This window comes from Callorhinchus milii, unplaced genomic scaffold (genome assembly GCF_018977255.1).
Source record: "Callorhinchus milii isolate IMCB2004 unplaced genomic scaffold, IMCB_Cmil_1.0 Scaffold2, whole genome shotgun sequence".
NCBI classification, from domain to species: Eukaryota; Metazoa; Chordata; class Chondrichthyes; order Chimaeriformes; family Callorhinchidae; genus Callorhinchus; species Callorhinchus milii.
This window is the reverse complement of record NW_024704743.1, coordinates 65450776-65467544: the sequence shown is the minus strand read 5'-3', so window position 1 is coordinate 65467544 and position 16769 is coordinate 65450776. Positions and strand designations below refer to the sequence as shown.

At 39.7% G+C, this 16769-nt stretch overlaps 1 protein-coding gene across 2 annotated transcripts in view; it reads right to left on the bottom strand.

Moving 5' to 3' along the window:
- The window catches only part of LOC103181200 (tensin-3), a 261229-nt gene that overhangs the window by 207917 nt on the left and 36543 nt on the right, over positions 1-16769 (bottom strand). The window contains exon 1 of one of the 2 annotated variants that reach the window (XM_007897497.2): positions 11226-11590. The exons of the other annotated variant lie outside the window; for it this stretch is intronic. Coding sequence (XP_007895688.2) covers positions 11226-11318 — 93 coding nt within the window. The 5' untranslated portion in view covers positions 11319-11590. Of the gene's footprint in view, positions 1-11225; positions 11591-16769 lie in introns of those variants that run through there. 2 annotated transcript variants of the gene reach the window in all.

Here is a 16769-nt window from a genome sequence, read left to right as displayed (position 1 = left end):
CAATGCCTTGACATCCTACCTAAAGTGTGGTGCCCAGAACTGAACACAGTACTCTAGCTGAGGCCTAACCAGTGTTTTAAAAAGGTTCATCATAATTTGCTGACTTTTGTATTCTATGCCCCTATTTATAAAGCCTAATATCCCGTAGGCTTTTTTTTAACAGCTTTATCTACCTGTCCTGCTAAGATTCAAAGATTTACTTATATGAACCCCCAGGTCTCTCTGTTCCTTCACCCCTTTTACGATTCTATCATCTAGCTTATATTGCCTCTCCTTATTCTTCCTCCCGAAATGCAACAATTTGCATTTCTCCACATTTAACTTCATCTGCCATGTGTCTGCCTATTTTACCAGTCTATGTCCAATGCATTTCTGCAATGTAATAAAATAACTGGTATGGATCAAGCCATCCGTAAAATGCTTCAAGTTTAATGACTTTAAACTCATCAGAAGTTCACAGCCAAATTCTGTGCCATACAAAGTCTGGCACTCCAATCACACACTCCTCTTGTGGCTCCTCCGTCCCACAGCAGATCAATTTCAGATCTTCGTTTTCGTTTTTAAATCATTTCATACTATGCACCACCCACCTCCAGCTTTATATACCAGCTCGCACTTCTTGCTCTACCATTTCCGGGCGAGGTGGTGGGGGAATATATCCACCAATATTCCTGCTCCTGATAGCCATCTAGTGATGTTGGGTGAGGGCAGAATTGGTCTCAGCAATTCTCCCCAAAATCAAGTTGCTGTGAATTTCCATTAGGATGGAGTAGAAATCTACAATGAAATTCCTTCAGTTCTATCATCCTGGCTCACTTGGAAGCACTCTCACCTCGAGTAAGAAGGTTGTGGGTTCAAACCCCATGTTGGGGGTGTGCTGCATTGCTGGAGATGCCATCCTTCAAATAAAACATTAAAACAAGGTCCTATCTGCCTTTTCAGGTAGGCGTTAAGCATCCCATGGCACTATTTAAAAAGTGAAGGGAGTTTCTCCCCCAACAATCCCCCATATAAAATTAGTCATTCACTCCATAGCTGTTTGTGAGATTTTGCTGTGCAAATTGGCTGCTGCATTCTCCCCACAAACATACACAGTCACACCACTTTACAGTGTATCATATGAAGCGTTTTGAGATGTCTCGACAGTGTGATAGGGAGCTATATCAAATGCAAGGATTATTATTGTTATAACTCTTAAAGCATCTAGCAGTACATTTATTTAGCAAGGTAAAGATTCCAGCAGTAACAGTGTAACAAACCTAAACATTAATTGATACAAGCCCAACAATTAAAGAACAGCCATGATAATTTATATACAAAATGTGTTGTCTGTCTTGGACAATGTTGTCTGTCTTAGACAACCCGTACAATGAATTGCTGATTAGTTTGACTATATAATAGATGCCTTTGGAAGAAAACAAACTGTCCTGTTCCTAGTTTAAGAGCAAAGGAGATTGTGTGCATCATAGCAATTTTAAAGCAGCTTTGCAACCGGATTCCAGAAATGTTGAATTATTTAATGCACTATTTCAAAGGAAATGTTTTTAATCTTTCATAGCCAAAGGAAATATGTTGTCTTCTTGTCAAGAGCTTTTAAAGCGGAATACCTCAAATTAAAACCAGGTGTGGGGCAAGGGTCAATCTTACTTGACTTTTGCTGTCAACCCTGAAGAATTTCCCAATCAGGATGCAACTTTACAATTAGTGACTTTACTCTCTGAAAACACAAGTTCCTTTGTAGATTCCAAAACAGACACTTGTTCTGTCCGATAGCACTGAAATAATTTACTTCCTGTAACTTCCTAATGATGAATAATAGTTAAAAAGAATCTTTAAAACTGTACTTAACACTTTTTCTAATTTATTTTCTGTTGTACTATTGCTCGCAGCAAAGAAGAGTCATTTACAAGAACAAATCCAAATATTTTCTGCAATCATGCTGCTCTGTCTGAAAATAGGTCTTCACAATGCATTACAATTTACACTGATATAACGCCTTTCATATCAGGAGGACTTCTCAAAGTGCTTTACACAGCAAGCTGGCCACCCGAGGTGGAGAAGGGAGAGGAAGAGAGCTAAAGAGAGTAGGAGGGGGAAAAGATGACAGAAAATGCAGTCAAAGTCTTGAAGTGGGCTTTGAAAGAGGGGGGGAGGGGACAAGTATGAGAAAATATATTTTACCTTTTGTGTTTAACTGTCTAAACACAAATTAAAAGGGTGATGTAGTAGCTTGAGGTTTCTAGTGGCTGAGAATGGAGACATTGGGATGGAAGAAAGGGAAGATAAAAATAGAGGGGAGAATTTTAATTAGGGTTTTCAGTAGACGTAACGTTTTGGGTTTTTAATAAGTGTAAAATAATTTTTTAGGGACAGTGTAATTCCTTCAGATGGAGACTGATACCAAGCAGATGTCCCCTGGAAAAATCATTTGTTTTTTGGTTGTCAGAGAATTATTATAAGTAACTACTGGCATTTTTTTTCATTCTCAGTTGTCTGAAGTAAATGATGATTTTATTCAAAAGAATAGAAAGGACAAGAATATTGTGTGTGATTTTACATATAAACCAAAAGTGTACTGTAGAAGGCAAAGCTAACAATCACATATTTGCTTTTCTACATACTTTAGCCGCTGAAGTTTTTCAACAAAGGCAGTTCAAATATTATATGTATGCAATGTTTTCATCCCTTAACCCAAAAGCAGTTCATTTTGGTAATATGTTTGAAATCTTGATTGTATTCATATAAACCCAATGAATGAAACACAAATATTTGTTTTCCTATTACTCTGATAATGATATAAATACATTTCTAAATTGTTTTGGTGTGTTGATTTTCAAAAGCAAGAAAAAATCTTGAACAGTAAAGGGGAGAAGCAAGGAAATTAGATAAGGGAAGTTAGTGCCAGTGGTGAAGCTGACACGAGCAGAGATAGAATGCACCAAAGCTTTCCTTCTGTGCTGAAACTATTCCACGATTTTAAAAAACCACTGTTGTTAAGCAAAAATGTAGTATGGTGTTAATTTGCCTCAGGAATGTTTTCCAGAATGAAATAATTTGTAAGAGAGTCACTCACTGCTGAGATGGTTGAGTGACATTGTGTGCAGGAAGGACATAGGCTTCACATCGGGTAAATGGCTGTGATTTTCTAAGGTCATATTGCTTTCTGGTTAAAAAGCCAATTTTAAATAAAATTCCTAAGACCAAAGTGAATAACTTCTTGGTGTTTATGGACGATATGGCATGCAAGATGAACAATTCTGGATTAGCAGAAGCTTCTAACCCATTTAGTTTGAGTAAACGGTCTGAAATGCTGTACACTGTCCAGCACCTTGGGACGTCCTCCCGACGTGAAAGACGCTATACAAATGTAATCTTGTTACTGTTGTTGAAAGATACACCACTTTAGAATGGGGATGAATTTCCTGCTGAGAAAGACTGAACACATTTTTGAACCACCTGATTTATATTATTCTACTTGGAACTTACCAAGGCCAGGTGAACATTCTGAGCTTTACAGAGGAGGATTGCTTGGCATGCGATGGTGCAACGCTCCATATTTCAAGCACTTCTGAGATGCCCTTTAACATTAAAGGCAAACTGTTGCCCATTCTAAAGTGGTAGCTCTGTGGTTAAGTTGGAAATGAAGATTTCCTTTGGATTGCACAATGCAAAATACTTGCAAGGCAAGCAAGCATCAAGACTCTTCCTGTTTCCCGTGTGGTACTGTCATAAATGAAGCAGAATTAAGTATAATAATAATCTTTGCATTTGATATAGCACCTTATAATGTCATTGAGATATCCCAAAGGGCTTCACAGAATATTTTGTAAAATTGATTGATTTGTGGGCAAAACATGGCAGCCAATTGCGCAAGCAGTGTCCCACAAACAGTCTTGGATTGAGTGACCAAACTATTATTATTATTTTTTTTGGAGGGATTATTACTCCCGGAAGGCGATCCGACAATCGACTAACAACCAGGTACCTACTTACTGCTCGGCAAACAGAGGTGTGTGGAGTAAGAAAACTTGCCTAAGGTTTCACCCTGTCTAGGAATTGAACCTAGGTCCTCTCGCTTGTGCTGCGGGACTCCACAAGTATGGGGGAGAGTTTGCAAATCACAATGTTCCTTTGACTTGCAGGATTGCTGTTGGCAGCAGTTCTCAACAAGATTTTGTTTTGGATATTCTTGGCATGAATAATATTATTCAGGGTTTTTTTCCCACTTTGTACTGTATTATATTTTCTTTGACTACAATGTCTCTATGTTCACTCATTTACAGATCATAAATCCAGTAGGATCGTCAGGTGACATTTGGATCAAGTCAGCTTGAGTCATTTCTACATAATGATTCGATGATTCTAGTGCAGTGGAAAACCTAAATATGCCAAACAATAAGGAGGTTACATTTTCAATCAAATTTAGAACCAAATAAATCATAGTATTATAAGTGTCCACTTGGACTATTGTATCTACCAACGAGAACAAGGACAATATTACAAGGCATTTAGGTGGTGAAATTCCTCCAGCTTCTAAGTATGGCAACTTTAATAATGAGCACATGTAATGGAGATTCTTCCCACTTTGGGTTCTCATTATCAGGGACACTGCCCTTATTGAAGTTTGGCATTAAAAAAAACCCAGTCATTTCCCTTACTTGATGCAATTGGTAAATGCAATACATTCACAAGCAGAAGCCAACTTAATTGGATTACCAACAATTGGATTACCTTTTATGTTAAAGAACATCTCAAATGCTCGAAAAATGGAGTACTGCACAAACATAAACCAAATAAATAACGCTCTTCTGTGAAGCTGAGCGGACTCTGGCCTGCTTCACATCCCCTGCCAAATACTCCATGTTACATTTTGGCTGCAAAGCTGCGCGAAGTGGGAAGGTTATTTATGGTGGGAGCAACAGACTGAAGTCAAATAAAATCATAGAAATGTACAGCACAGAAGGAGGAAAACCACCCAAGCAAATCTGCAGCAGACCTTAATGCAAGGTGGTTATTCAATCCCTCTGCCTTGTCCTCTCCCCATTCTGTTTCAAGCTGGTAACCTTTTTTCCTCTTGAAACCTACAATAAACTCTGGATTTCCCACCTTACATGGCAGTGCATTCCACATTCCAATAAAACTGAGTGAAAACAATTCTCCTAAGCTCTCCTTTTGCTCTTCTTGTGACTATCTGCAATCTACGTCCCCTAGTCACTGACTCCACCTTAGCAGTGGAAATAGTTTCTCCCTATTCACTCTGAACAGTACAAGTGGATGAATATTCCACAGCTTTCATTAGCTTTGGAGATAAGGGAGAACCTGTGCAGAGCTTTCCATTCCTCAATTAAATGGATGGGGAAAGGACTCAATTCCTTATGAATCCACAGAATGCAGTTCACCTACATTACTGAACATACTTTAAAAGAAAGTTGATTCAGAAGTAAAAGTTGTCAAAGAGTTAAACTTGAGTCACAAGGAAACATAAACAAAGCCTCTAAATTAAATTACACAGTTTAAACTTCATCCTACAGCAGATGACTCATTTTATAAATATTAAAACCATACACATGAAGAAATCTGAAACTAGCAATAACCTCTCATTGGTCCATCCAAAAAGTCAATTCAATCTCCCCAAAATCAATGATTCAACTGAGCTAGGGCAGGATCTGAAATTCAAGTTTGGCATTAAAAAAAAACGAGTCATTTCCCTTACTTGATGCAATTGGTTCGAATTCAAGATCCTCACCCTCACCTACAAGGCCATTCACGGCCTTGCTCCCTCCTACCTCTCCGAGCTACTATCCCCCTACCTACCTGCCCGTACCTTCCGTTCCTCTGGCTCCGGTCTGCTCCACATCCCCCGCCCCAACCGCCTTACCATCGGTGGCCGGGCCTTCAGCCTCTCAGGCCCGAGGCTCTGGAACTCTATCCCCAGTGCCTTCGCCGCCTCCTCCCTTTCCTCCTTCAAGGCCGGTCTCAAGACCTTTCTCTTTGACTGTGCCTTCAGCTCCCCTCTCGACTCTCTACCCCCTCCTCGCTCCCTCCCTTCCCTCCCCTCACCCTGACCATTCTCCCCCTGCTCGGATCCTGACCTAACTGTACAGCGCCTTGGGACGTCCTCCCGACGTGAAAGGCGCTCAATAAATGGAATCTTGTTGTTGTTGTTGTTGTTGGTAAATGCAATACATTCACAAGCAGAAGGTAGCATAATTACTATAACTACTGCAATTAAACTACCCAAGACTGAGCTGGGAGACAGCAATTGAAAAAAATACACATTTTTATATTTTAATTCCAGCCAATATTAATGATTCATGCAAATCATTACGTGATATTGTATCAGTGCCATTTACCCATATCTTTACATCAACAAGATGGAAGCCATATTCCTTGGCTCCCATCAATGTCTTCTGTCCTATGGTTCTGACCTCCTCAACCTCCGAGGCCTATCCCTCAGACTCACCGAACCTGTGCACAATCTTGGTGTCAGCTTCGACCCACATCTGTCCTTCTTACCCTATATTTGGTCCCTGACCAGGACTGCATTCCTCCACCTACGCCACATTGCCCACCTCCGACCGTACCCTACCCCAGACTCAGCCGAAACACTCATCCATGCATTCGTCACCTCCCAACTCGACTTTTCAAATGCTATCCTTGCCAGTCTCTCCAGCTCCACCATACACAAAATTCAGCTGATCTAAAACTCCGCCACCCGCAAACTCACCTGCACTAAACCCCGTAATTCCAACACACCAGGCTCCACTGGCTCCCTATCGCCGAATGGATCAATTTCAAGATCCACACAATCAATTTCAAATCTCTTCATGTCCTTGCACCTCCCTACCTCTCCGACCTGCTTACCCTCAACCCACAAACCGCTGCCTCCGCTCGATTGGCTTTGGCCTCCTGCATGTCCTTGTGCCCCCCATTCCACTGTTGATGGCCACGCTTTAAGACACAACACCCGAAACTCTGAAACACTCTTCCTCGATCCCTCCTTTGCCCCTTCCTTCCCCATCTTCAGATTAGGCCTGAAGACCTTCATCTTCAACCTCGCCTATGGTCACCTCCCCCTCCCCCCAGCTCGGTGTTGTGCTCCACCACTGTCAAGCGATCTGGATGCAAATTGTTGTTGTTATTTTAGTCCGGAAGTGAAACACAAATTCAATGCTGAATGTTTGAAACCAGGCATGTGCATTCTCATAATCCTCGCACAAACTTAAGTGGAAACTGATTTCACGAGCAAAACCTTTTCATACTAATTTTATTTGGTATTTAATCTGAGACATTAAATGTGCTGTGCCAATATGAAACTTAACCACAGTGTGGAAACAATATAAATCATATACAGACTCCCAAAAGAGAAAGGGTTGCATTATTGTCTGTAATTTGAAATGAAAATGATCACTTTAACAAATGTTGAATTTCAGTTACCAAATCTTTGCTTTTTTTTGGTCAGCCGGGTGTCTGACACAAATGTGGAAACCCATCACCATACGCAGAGTATCCAAACCAAATTGAGAATTCCATGCAGCCCACCTACATATGGAAATTCCAGAGATAGATGTTTGGTATGTGCACTCTGTCCCTGGAGGGAATGTATCCTGCATCCCAATTCCGGAAAATATTAGGCAAAGGTTGGCAGAAGTCAAGATTTGGCAACCCAAAGTGTGTGTTGGGGTACTGCTGTAGTCTAACCAACTAAAACTGCATAGCTTGCCATTGAGATCACTGTCTGGCAAGTTTTACCGTGGCTTGTCCAGAGAGCTAGGACCACCAACGCATTAAGGATTTGGTTTGCGAAGTTAACAGGAGCTGAGTGGGATTTCCTGCACCAAATGTTTGCAAAGTCTTTACTGAAGAAGAATTTTTATTATGCCCTTCAAGCTACAACAACATTTTATTTGATGTTTGTTTTCAAATTATTCTGCTTAAACCAGCCAACTTCCCAAATTTAAACCAGAACAACTAATTCTGGGATTTTGTTTTGAACAACTAGCTCTGGGATTTTGTGATAACTTGGATTTTCTCTGGAAATTCACCATTTCAAAGTTAGTTTTGAGGTAAGTTACTCATATACCTTCTTTCTTGATGTACCTACAGAAAAAACAGAATTCCATGTTAAGAGCTGTATACGATTTGTGGGATATTGATGTTCGCAAATTGGTTCCCACAGTCGCTTACAAAATACACAGTCACTACACTTTACAGTATATCACGTGAAATGCTTTAAGGCACCGTATTATTATTATAAGTGTAGTAAAATTGGAAGCAATCTCCTCTTCCTTCACATCATATGTATCTGAAGTTCTGCTTGTGACCTTTACCTTATGTTTACCTTTTGACATCCAATGAGAACAGGAAAACGAAAAAGATTAACCATGAAAGGTCATGTGGCCAAAAGTTAATTGAAGTTAATTGTCTCCAGATACAGTACAAAACAACAGGAGTTTGTCAAAGAAATTGAAACAGACATCAACTCGTCCACCATGTACGCCTCCTGATAAACCACTGAATGACTTTGCCTGTTCAAATATTCAAGATTGTATCTCTTCAAAGTAGGTAACAACAAGTTGCACTTATGTTACACTTTTGTGCAAGATGAAAGCACTTCACAAAATCCAGGGGGATGACCAAGAAGAGAGGAATGGAGGGGGCTGGGTTTATGAGTGTTGAACAACAAAAACAAAATTACATTTATAGAGCGCCTTTCACGTCGGGCGGACATCCCAAGCGCTGAACAGTCATGTGTTGGGGCCCTAGCATGGGGGAGGGGTGGTGTAGGGGTGAGGGAAGGCAGAGAGGTGGGAGGGAAACCAAAGGCACGGTCGAAGAGAAAGGTCTTGAGACCGAACTTGAAGGAGGCAAGGGGGAAGCGATGCAAAGGGACCGTGGGATGGAGTTCCAGAGTGTGGGGGCAGAGAGGCTGAAAAAAGAAAGAAAAAAGAAGAAAGGCACAGTTGAAGGGATACATTCTATAAAGGATTTTGAAGGCAGTGAAAGAAAGTGTACAGCAAAGGGAATTTGGGGAGAGAATGCCAGAGAGTGGTGGCAAAGTGATAACTATTCTAACAACCATTATTACAACAACAAAATTACATTTGTATAACGTCTTTCACGTCGGGAGGACGTCCCAAGGCGCTGATTATTAGATGCCTTTCTAGGCACTGTAGAAAGTTCTGAGGAGTTTATCCCCACCTCCAACTTTCCCCTTTTAACCTGCCCCACCAACTCTCCGCCCCAGCTCCCCTCCTTGACAATGGATTATATTTGATACAATTTCATGAAACACACAAGAGTTCGCCCATTTTTCTTCTATGTGCTTGGTCAGTGACTCCTGGTGGCTATTTGACCAGAGGGCTCCCATATCTGGTCCTTTCCATGATGATTTTACCTACTCCTAACCACTAAGGCCATTATGCATCTCATCATTGCCCTTGCTGAGATCAACTCACAACATATTGTTTATGAAACTCAGGAATTCATGGTCACTACGGCTCAGCATTGATCTATGGAACTTCTTGGGAGAGCTACATCTCCAGGTTGTTCCATCTGCTTTCATGAAGGTGCTGCACTTTCCCCTTTTAATTTGCCCCCTCCAACTCTCTTCCCCCGCCTCCATCTGCCTCACCTTCCTACATTGATCAAGCAGTCAACCTTCATGTGTGTGACAAGACAGTCAATGCTGCCAGTCTATTTGACTCTGGAACAACAACAACAAATTAAATTTATATAGCGCCTTTCACGTCAGGAGGATGTCCCACAGATTAACTCATCACAGGTTAGCTTTATTCTGTCTCCTCCTGCCCATTTTCCAGCAAAGAACAGCCAGTGTCATTGGTTACCAAAAGGGAGCAAAAACCCTCACTAGATTTTCCTCTCCCTGATGCAGGGACACTGGAGCTATGTGCAACACTCCATCAATGTCCTGTGCAGCCCAGGAAAGGCTCAGGTTCAAATCCTGGCCTGAGCTGATATCAAGCACGACATTGATGGAGAGTTGCACATAGCTCCCATGTCCCTGCATCAGGGAGAGGAAAATCTAGTGAGGGTTTCTGCTCCTTTTTGGATAATACATTTATCCACTGAGCGAACAGAGCAACTTCCCGTCAAATCACAAAGCATTTTTTTCTTGTGATTGTATACAATCATTGTTAAAATGCTATAATTTTAACAAAAATATTTGTTTTCCATCAGCTCCTAACGTGATGTCAACACATTCTCCAATTCTGACAACCTGTAAATTTGTATTCACTTCATCTTCAAGAATTATTACCACATGAAATACACTTAAAATATCTAGATCAAAAAGGTTATAAATTCTGAACAGTTAATAGAGGCACTTATTATTTCAGAGAGAACCAGTCAACCTAACAGTGACCTCTGCCTTTATAAATACTTAATATGCCTTTACTTGTGGAGAACAAGACGGGGGAAAAAATCAATTGGAACTAATTGGACTTCAACCTGACTTCAACCTCCTTAAGTACAGCAGCTCAAGAAAAATGTACTCATCAAATTCAATGAAATGAGTCTGATGAAAAGATAAACATAATAACTGCATCTTTTGTCTTATAAATGACCATATCTGATAAGAGCTCACATCAAACAGAACCAGTTGAGATCTGGTACCAGTGTATCAAGAGGGCAAGCTTATTCACTTTGTGGAAATGTAAACAGTTTGTCTGAACTCAAGCTTGCTTTTGCCTCCAATTCAACCTCGCATTTGCCATGTTGCTTTTTAAGTTACAATCTTCCCAAACTCTTTCACATATTTTGTTGCATCCTCTTGCTGTCAGTAGCACAGCTTTTAAAAGTGTCTTTTTGCAAATTTCAAAGGGGAAAAAGAACAGACTAGCTGGAATATATTATCGAAAACAAAACACAAGTTTGAAAATAAATTAAAATGATTACTAAATACTGGAAAAATGGGGAAATTTCTAAGCCACTTAAGATTTTCTCTTGTGATTTTGAACATCTGTTGAAACAGCATGAATTGCAATACGCTTGTAAATCTTTCTCAGCTATGTGCTTTTTATTTTCAACCGAGTCAAATCAAAAAGAGATTTTGCAAAAGGCAAAACGACCGAAGCAGATTAAACAAATTTAAAAAGACAGCAAGACTAAGCAAACACATTGACACCAAAGCAAACTGGAGGCAATCACTTTTATCAGATGCTTAAAAGGCAGGCGCAGTTTGAAAATGTCGCAACTCACACTACCTTTTCCATTAGATTTTTCTTTTCTTGCACTTGATCCAGTGGCACACGGCATATCTCATCCTCCAGGCAAGCTAAGCTCACTGTGCAGCCCATAAGGATTGTTTTGTCCCTCTTTGCTTGTAATTCAGTCCCACAAACACTGCTCAGCAATCAGCTCTTGTCTGCACTTTTCAAGAAGGCGTTTCTCAGGTCAATGTACGATACTTTTAGGCAACATCAAACTAAATCTTTGAACGCCTGCTAGACTTGACCTTTAGCTTCTTAACTCAGAATAATCAAAACTCTTTTACTGTCAAAAAACAGCTCCAATATATTTAATGCAATGTCTACCAGTCAATTTGAACTAACCAGACTCGGTCCCTCACAATGGAAAAAAGCTCGGAATATGTCGCATGCCTTTGGCTCCACTAAGGAAATCAAGCCTTCCTATCCTGGTGGGAGGGTTTCTGAATCTGGGTACTACAGCCAGAAACACAGTTTGAAAAAAAACATTGGAAGCTTCTGAACATAAATCATTCATTCAGCCAAGAAATATTAAACTCTCTGCAAATGACCTGTATAAAAAATGACATACATTTAAATATATATGAAGTAGTAATTATTTCAGAAACAAATACGCTGCTCAAGACAACCATATATCAACAATTAATCTGTACAATGAGACAGTTGAAACCAGTTCCATGCGAGATCAAAGTGATTTTTACCAAAGCCACATGTCATACAATACACCATGATGATGTACATTACCTGTATAAATATTAAATAGACTGCAGAAAAAAAACTTAATGATGGTTAATGTCACCTGCAATTATTTCTTTCATGTTATGTCTTTTATTGCACACAAGAATCACCATCTAAAAGTTTTTGCCCTTATGAGCAAAAACATTATTATTTCTGGAATTTGAAAAGATGCCTTCAGGGGGTCCTTTTAATGAAATCCAGACCTTCAACTTTGGCTGGAGTTAACAACAGCTCAAATATCAGGAAATGAGCCCCATCTGCTCTGAACGGATTCACCCTGATTTAGAATAACTATTTCATAAATCTAACCAATAAATGCATGCCTGCAGCCATTGAATATAGTTTTGTTTTATTATCTCCCATTAGGTTTTCAAATTATATATATATAAATAGTTTGAAAAGCCAAGGAAATGAATTGGACATTCTCTGACATTGTGCTTTACTGATTTTTCCAATGAATGTCTTATAATCCTATGCGAGATCCACACTTTATCCCATATATATATAATATATATGCATATATATAATATATATATAACATCCTTATTTTGAAATAACACCTTTCGCATTAAGAGGACGTCTCAAAGTGTTTCACAGAATATACAGTAAACTGTAATGACTGTGTTTTGTAGAAAAATATGACAGCTAATGTTTCACAAAGAGCCACAATTTGAATGACAAATTTTATTTGGGGGATTGTTGATCAAAGCACCTGTAAAAAATCCCTTCTCTTTTCCAATAGTGCCATAGGATCTTTAACATTCTCCTGAACGGTAGGCAGGACCTCAGTAAACGCTTGGTCTATAGGATGTTTCCCCCACACCCCCAGCACTGTAGTGGGGTGGTGCACTATGGAACTAATACATACTTTATAATTCATTCTTCCATCAACCATTTCATCTTCTAAAAGTAATGCACTTCTGAAACTAACAGCACTGAGCGTTCTCGAGCAACGGAGTATGAGCAGAACAATTTCCACTTACAAAGTACGTTTCCCATAAGAGAAGGTCTCAAAGTGCTTAGCTGAGATGGAATGTATGTAGGAGGGGGTGGGGGGGCGGGGGCAGAGGGCAGAAAAGGAAGGCATTACTAAAACAGGGTTACATACAAGGTAGGTCAGCGCATCTCACCCCACTATGTGTGATTGTATTTTAATCAAATATTTTTACCTGGTTAAGAACCTAAAGAAAAAAAGTCGGTAAGGAATTGGACATTAATGCAAAAAAAATGTTTAAAAGAAGAATTAAAAAAAACATTTTCAACCTTTCATCTTCCACAGGGCTCCCAGCACTATATACAAGCTTCTAGCTAGAGTGTGACAAGTCACGTAGCCCTAAATCTCTGTCAACGTCCCTGTAAGACAATTCATGGCTGTTTGTGGGACATTGCCATGCTCAAACTGGCTGCTACATTCACCTGCAAAATATTGTCACCACATTTTACAGTAAATCCTGTGAAAGGTTTTAAGACATCCTCCCAATGTGAAAGGTTCTATATCAAATGCTAGGATCTATTGCATTGTGGCACTTCTTCCCGACGTGAAAGGCACTATATAAATACATGCTATTATTATTACTATTATTACTATTTTATTATTATCAAGACAACCACTGGGCTTTGTACCACGGGATCCCAAGGTGACGCTTCTCTTTCGAGTTTCCCTCCCCATCAGAACCAGCCAGTCTTGTGCTCAAGCACCTCTCTTGGATTGCAGTTTGAGACCTATGTTGCAACAGACTAATTCATGGCACGCCATGTGCACACTCTGTCAGACTATGCTATCCCATTGCCTATAATGCTAGAGTAGTAGTTCTTTACACAAACCCATACCCAATCACAATAAAAAATAACAGCCAAGTTAAGCACAAAGCCTTGCAACCACTTGGCAGGCCAATCATGGCTTGGGCTATACCCAATAGTCTAATTCAAATTGATGGCCACTGTGAGTTTAGTGAGTAACTTCCTGTCAATTCTTCCAGAAAATGAGCATTTGTGCTCTGGCTGGCAGTTCCCATACACTGGTAATCTAGATAATCACAGATAAAAACCTACCTTTTAATTACTGACTAAATGCAGCAATTATCACAAATAACACTACAATTTCTTAAATTATAATAAGCCCTTTGTACTTTAGTTAAGGTATAGAGCAGATAGCAGCCAGGGTCCTCCCACCCTCAGCAACTCAGCAAAACTGAGTTACAGGAAGGCATTACCTCTTTCAAACTATTTGTTAGCCAGAGCTTACTCGTTGGAGCAAATACTTGCTCTTAAAAGTAAGTATTTGCCATAGGATAATGAATCTTTCACGTACCTGCTCACTTACCAATATACTCTTCAATGGCCTTTTTATTTAACTGGTTCTGTTACTAATTACCCACAGAGGTTGAGGTGCTATTTTCCTTCCATGGTACGGGGTGGGTGTTCCTATCATCTGTCAGATGTGAACCTGGTTGGCTGAGGGGGAACAGTCTATGCTCCACCTTTTCAAAACTGATTCATATCCAATCAGCAACCCAGAACCTCCATGAAAAGTTGCACCAATCTTTTGCACAAAAAGTCCTAAGTATCTGTCAGTTCCGAGCTGAGGAAGCAATTGAATGCAGAGAATCTGAATTGCCCACCTCCACATGGAGCTCTGTCAGTCCACATTCCAAAGACTCATTTTCTATTTAACAATCAAATCAGAACTATAAATATGTGCCATTTCTGTCGTATAAATTTAGGGTATAAATTGTTTTATGTTTCAGAAATGTGAAACCTTCTAAATGCAAATTACATTTTGGTGATGTCACCCACTTTATCCAGATTACTTGTGCATGGAAGATATTAATACAACACTACAACAATTTACATTTATATAGCACCTTTCACGTCAGGAGGATATCTCAAAGCGTTTCACACAACTGACTGGGAACCCGAGCTGGGGGTGGTGAGAGGGAGGGAGAGCGATAACCGAAAACACGGTTAAAAAGGTCTTAAGGGAGCTTAGCATTCTTTTATTGTGTTTAAAAAAAACAATACAACTCCTGCTCCCTTTAATTAAAGGGCACTTCTTTGTTTCCCAGTGCTTCCAGTTTTGATCCCTGCCTGACAGATTGCCATTCCTCATTACTGCCACTCTGTCCCAGTGTGGGTCACTTAACTCACAGGCCTATTTTACATCAATCACACTCGTTAGTAGAATGTTTTCTAGTTAAATATAGAAAATCCCTGAAGGCCCAATACAGCAATGTTACCCAGCCACCAGGGAACCATATATTCAGATACCTCCTGCACCCCAATGTGCTCTCCCAACTCCACTGCTACCTTCCAGGAGCCAACACAATATTACAGCTGGCTGCAGCAATCCTGAAAGCTTTTCTCCAAATGTCCCCATGTTTCAATACTCCTCATCAAAACGTTTTAATTCCCAACTCCAAAAGTTGCCAAGTTGCAAACATTTAGATTTTTTTAAATACTTTAAACGTACTTCTGGCCCTCCAAATGGTACATCTTTCATATATAGATATAAAAAAACACCCTCTCGCTTACCGCTCCTTCAACACCATACCTTTCACAGCTCCAAAGTCTCAGCAGAGCACAGGCCATAGAGTTATGGTTCTCAGTCCATTGGACATATACAACAGCAACAATAATTCTGCAACGGTCATTTAAAAAATAAAACACTCTTTCTTTCTATTACTTGGCAGATTATTGGTATTAGATTGGTAAAATCCGGCCGGAAAGGTTTATCTAAAAAGGCAGCCTTCCTTATTTCTTACCAAGCTCACATTTAAAACCGACAATAAAGCATTAAAATAGCAGATAACATTTCAGTAACACAGGATGGATTCAATACATCAATTTAACTGATAAAATAAAATATACTCAGAAAAAGATTACACCGAACTCAGATTTCAACTATTAGTTGTAGTTGTCCATCCTACCTTATTAATGTTCTTTCCCTGAAGGAAATACTATCTACTGTATGTGAGCGTTACTGTTTTCTATCAATTCCCTGCAAATATATGAACCATAAGAAACAGCTAGAATCCAAAGGGGTGGTTAGTTTAACCTGTCTGTATGAAATACAGTTCAGCACTTACATATTCTTCGCACGTGCTCTGTAGCAACAGGGTTTATTTTGAAGCTTCACTGGGTTCAGACTGCTGAATTATGTAACTGGTCCATTTAACCTTAATACTGATTGAACACATGGCAGCAAGCAGCAGGAGACCAGACAAGCAGCAGCCGTGCTGGTCGTTAAAAATGCTTCAGGCAGAATACACTGAACTATATCAAGGACTGAGATTCAGAGCTCAGGGTAGATAGCGTGTCGAGAATCCAGTGTTAGTATTTCACTAACTTTCAGAAAGTCTTTTTCAACTGTGATCACTAATCAAATGCTGGTCATGTTTTTTTTCTCCTGTCAGAACACTTTCCTTCTCTGTGTGATGCTGGGATCTTTAGCTCCAACACATTCATCAAATTAAAGTGAAGCTTGTCCAATTCATCGCTAGGGATCTCTTTCAAATCAGTCTCAAGCATTTAAATGATTCAAAGCAGACCTTAAGTTACATTGCATTGAACTTGGAAATTCAAGTTAAACTTAACCCAGATAAAAAAAATCTTGAAGTATTGCTGCCCATATTGTATGTTTGTGTTTTAATGTTAAAACAGACAGTTGGTCTGTTACTGCATACATGAGGAAGAAGGAAATAGAAAGATATGGGGGGCTCCTGTGGATTATAACCATTAACAAGGACTAGTTGGTCCAAGACAACCTATTTCTGTGCTGTAGATTCTATGTAATTTTATGTAAAT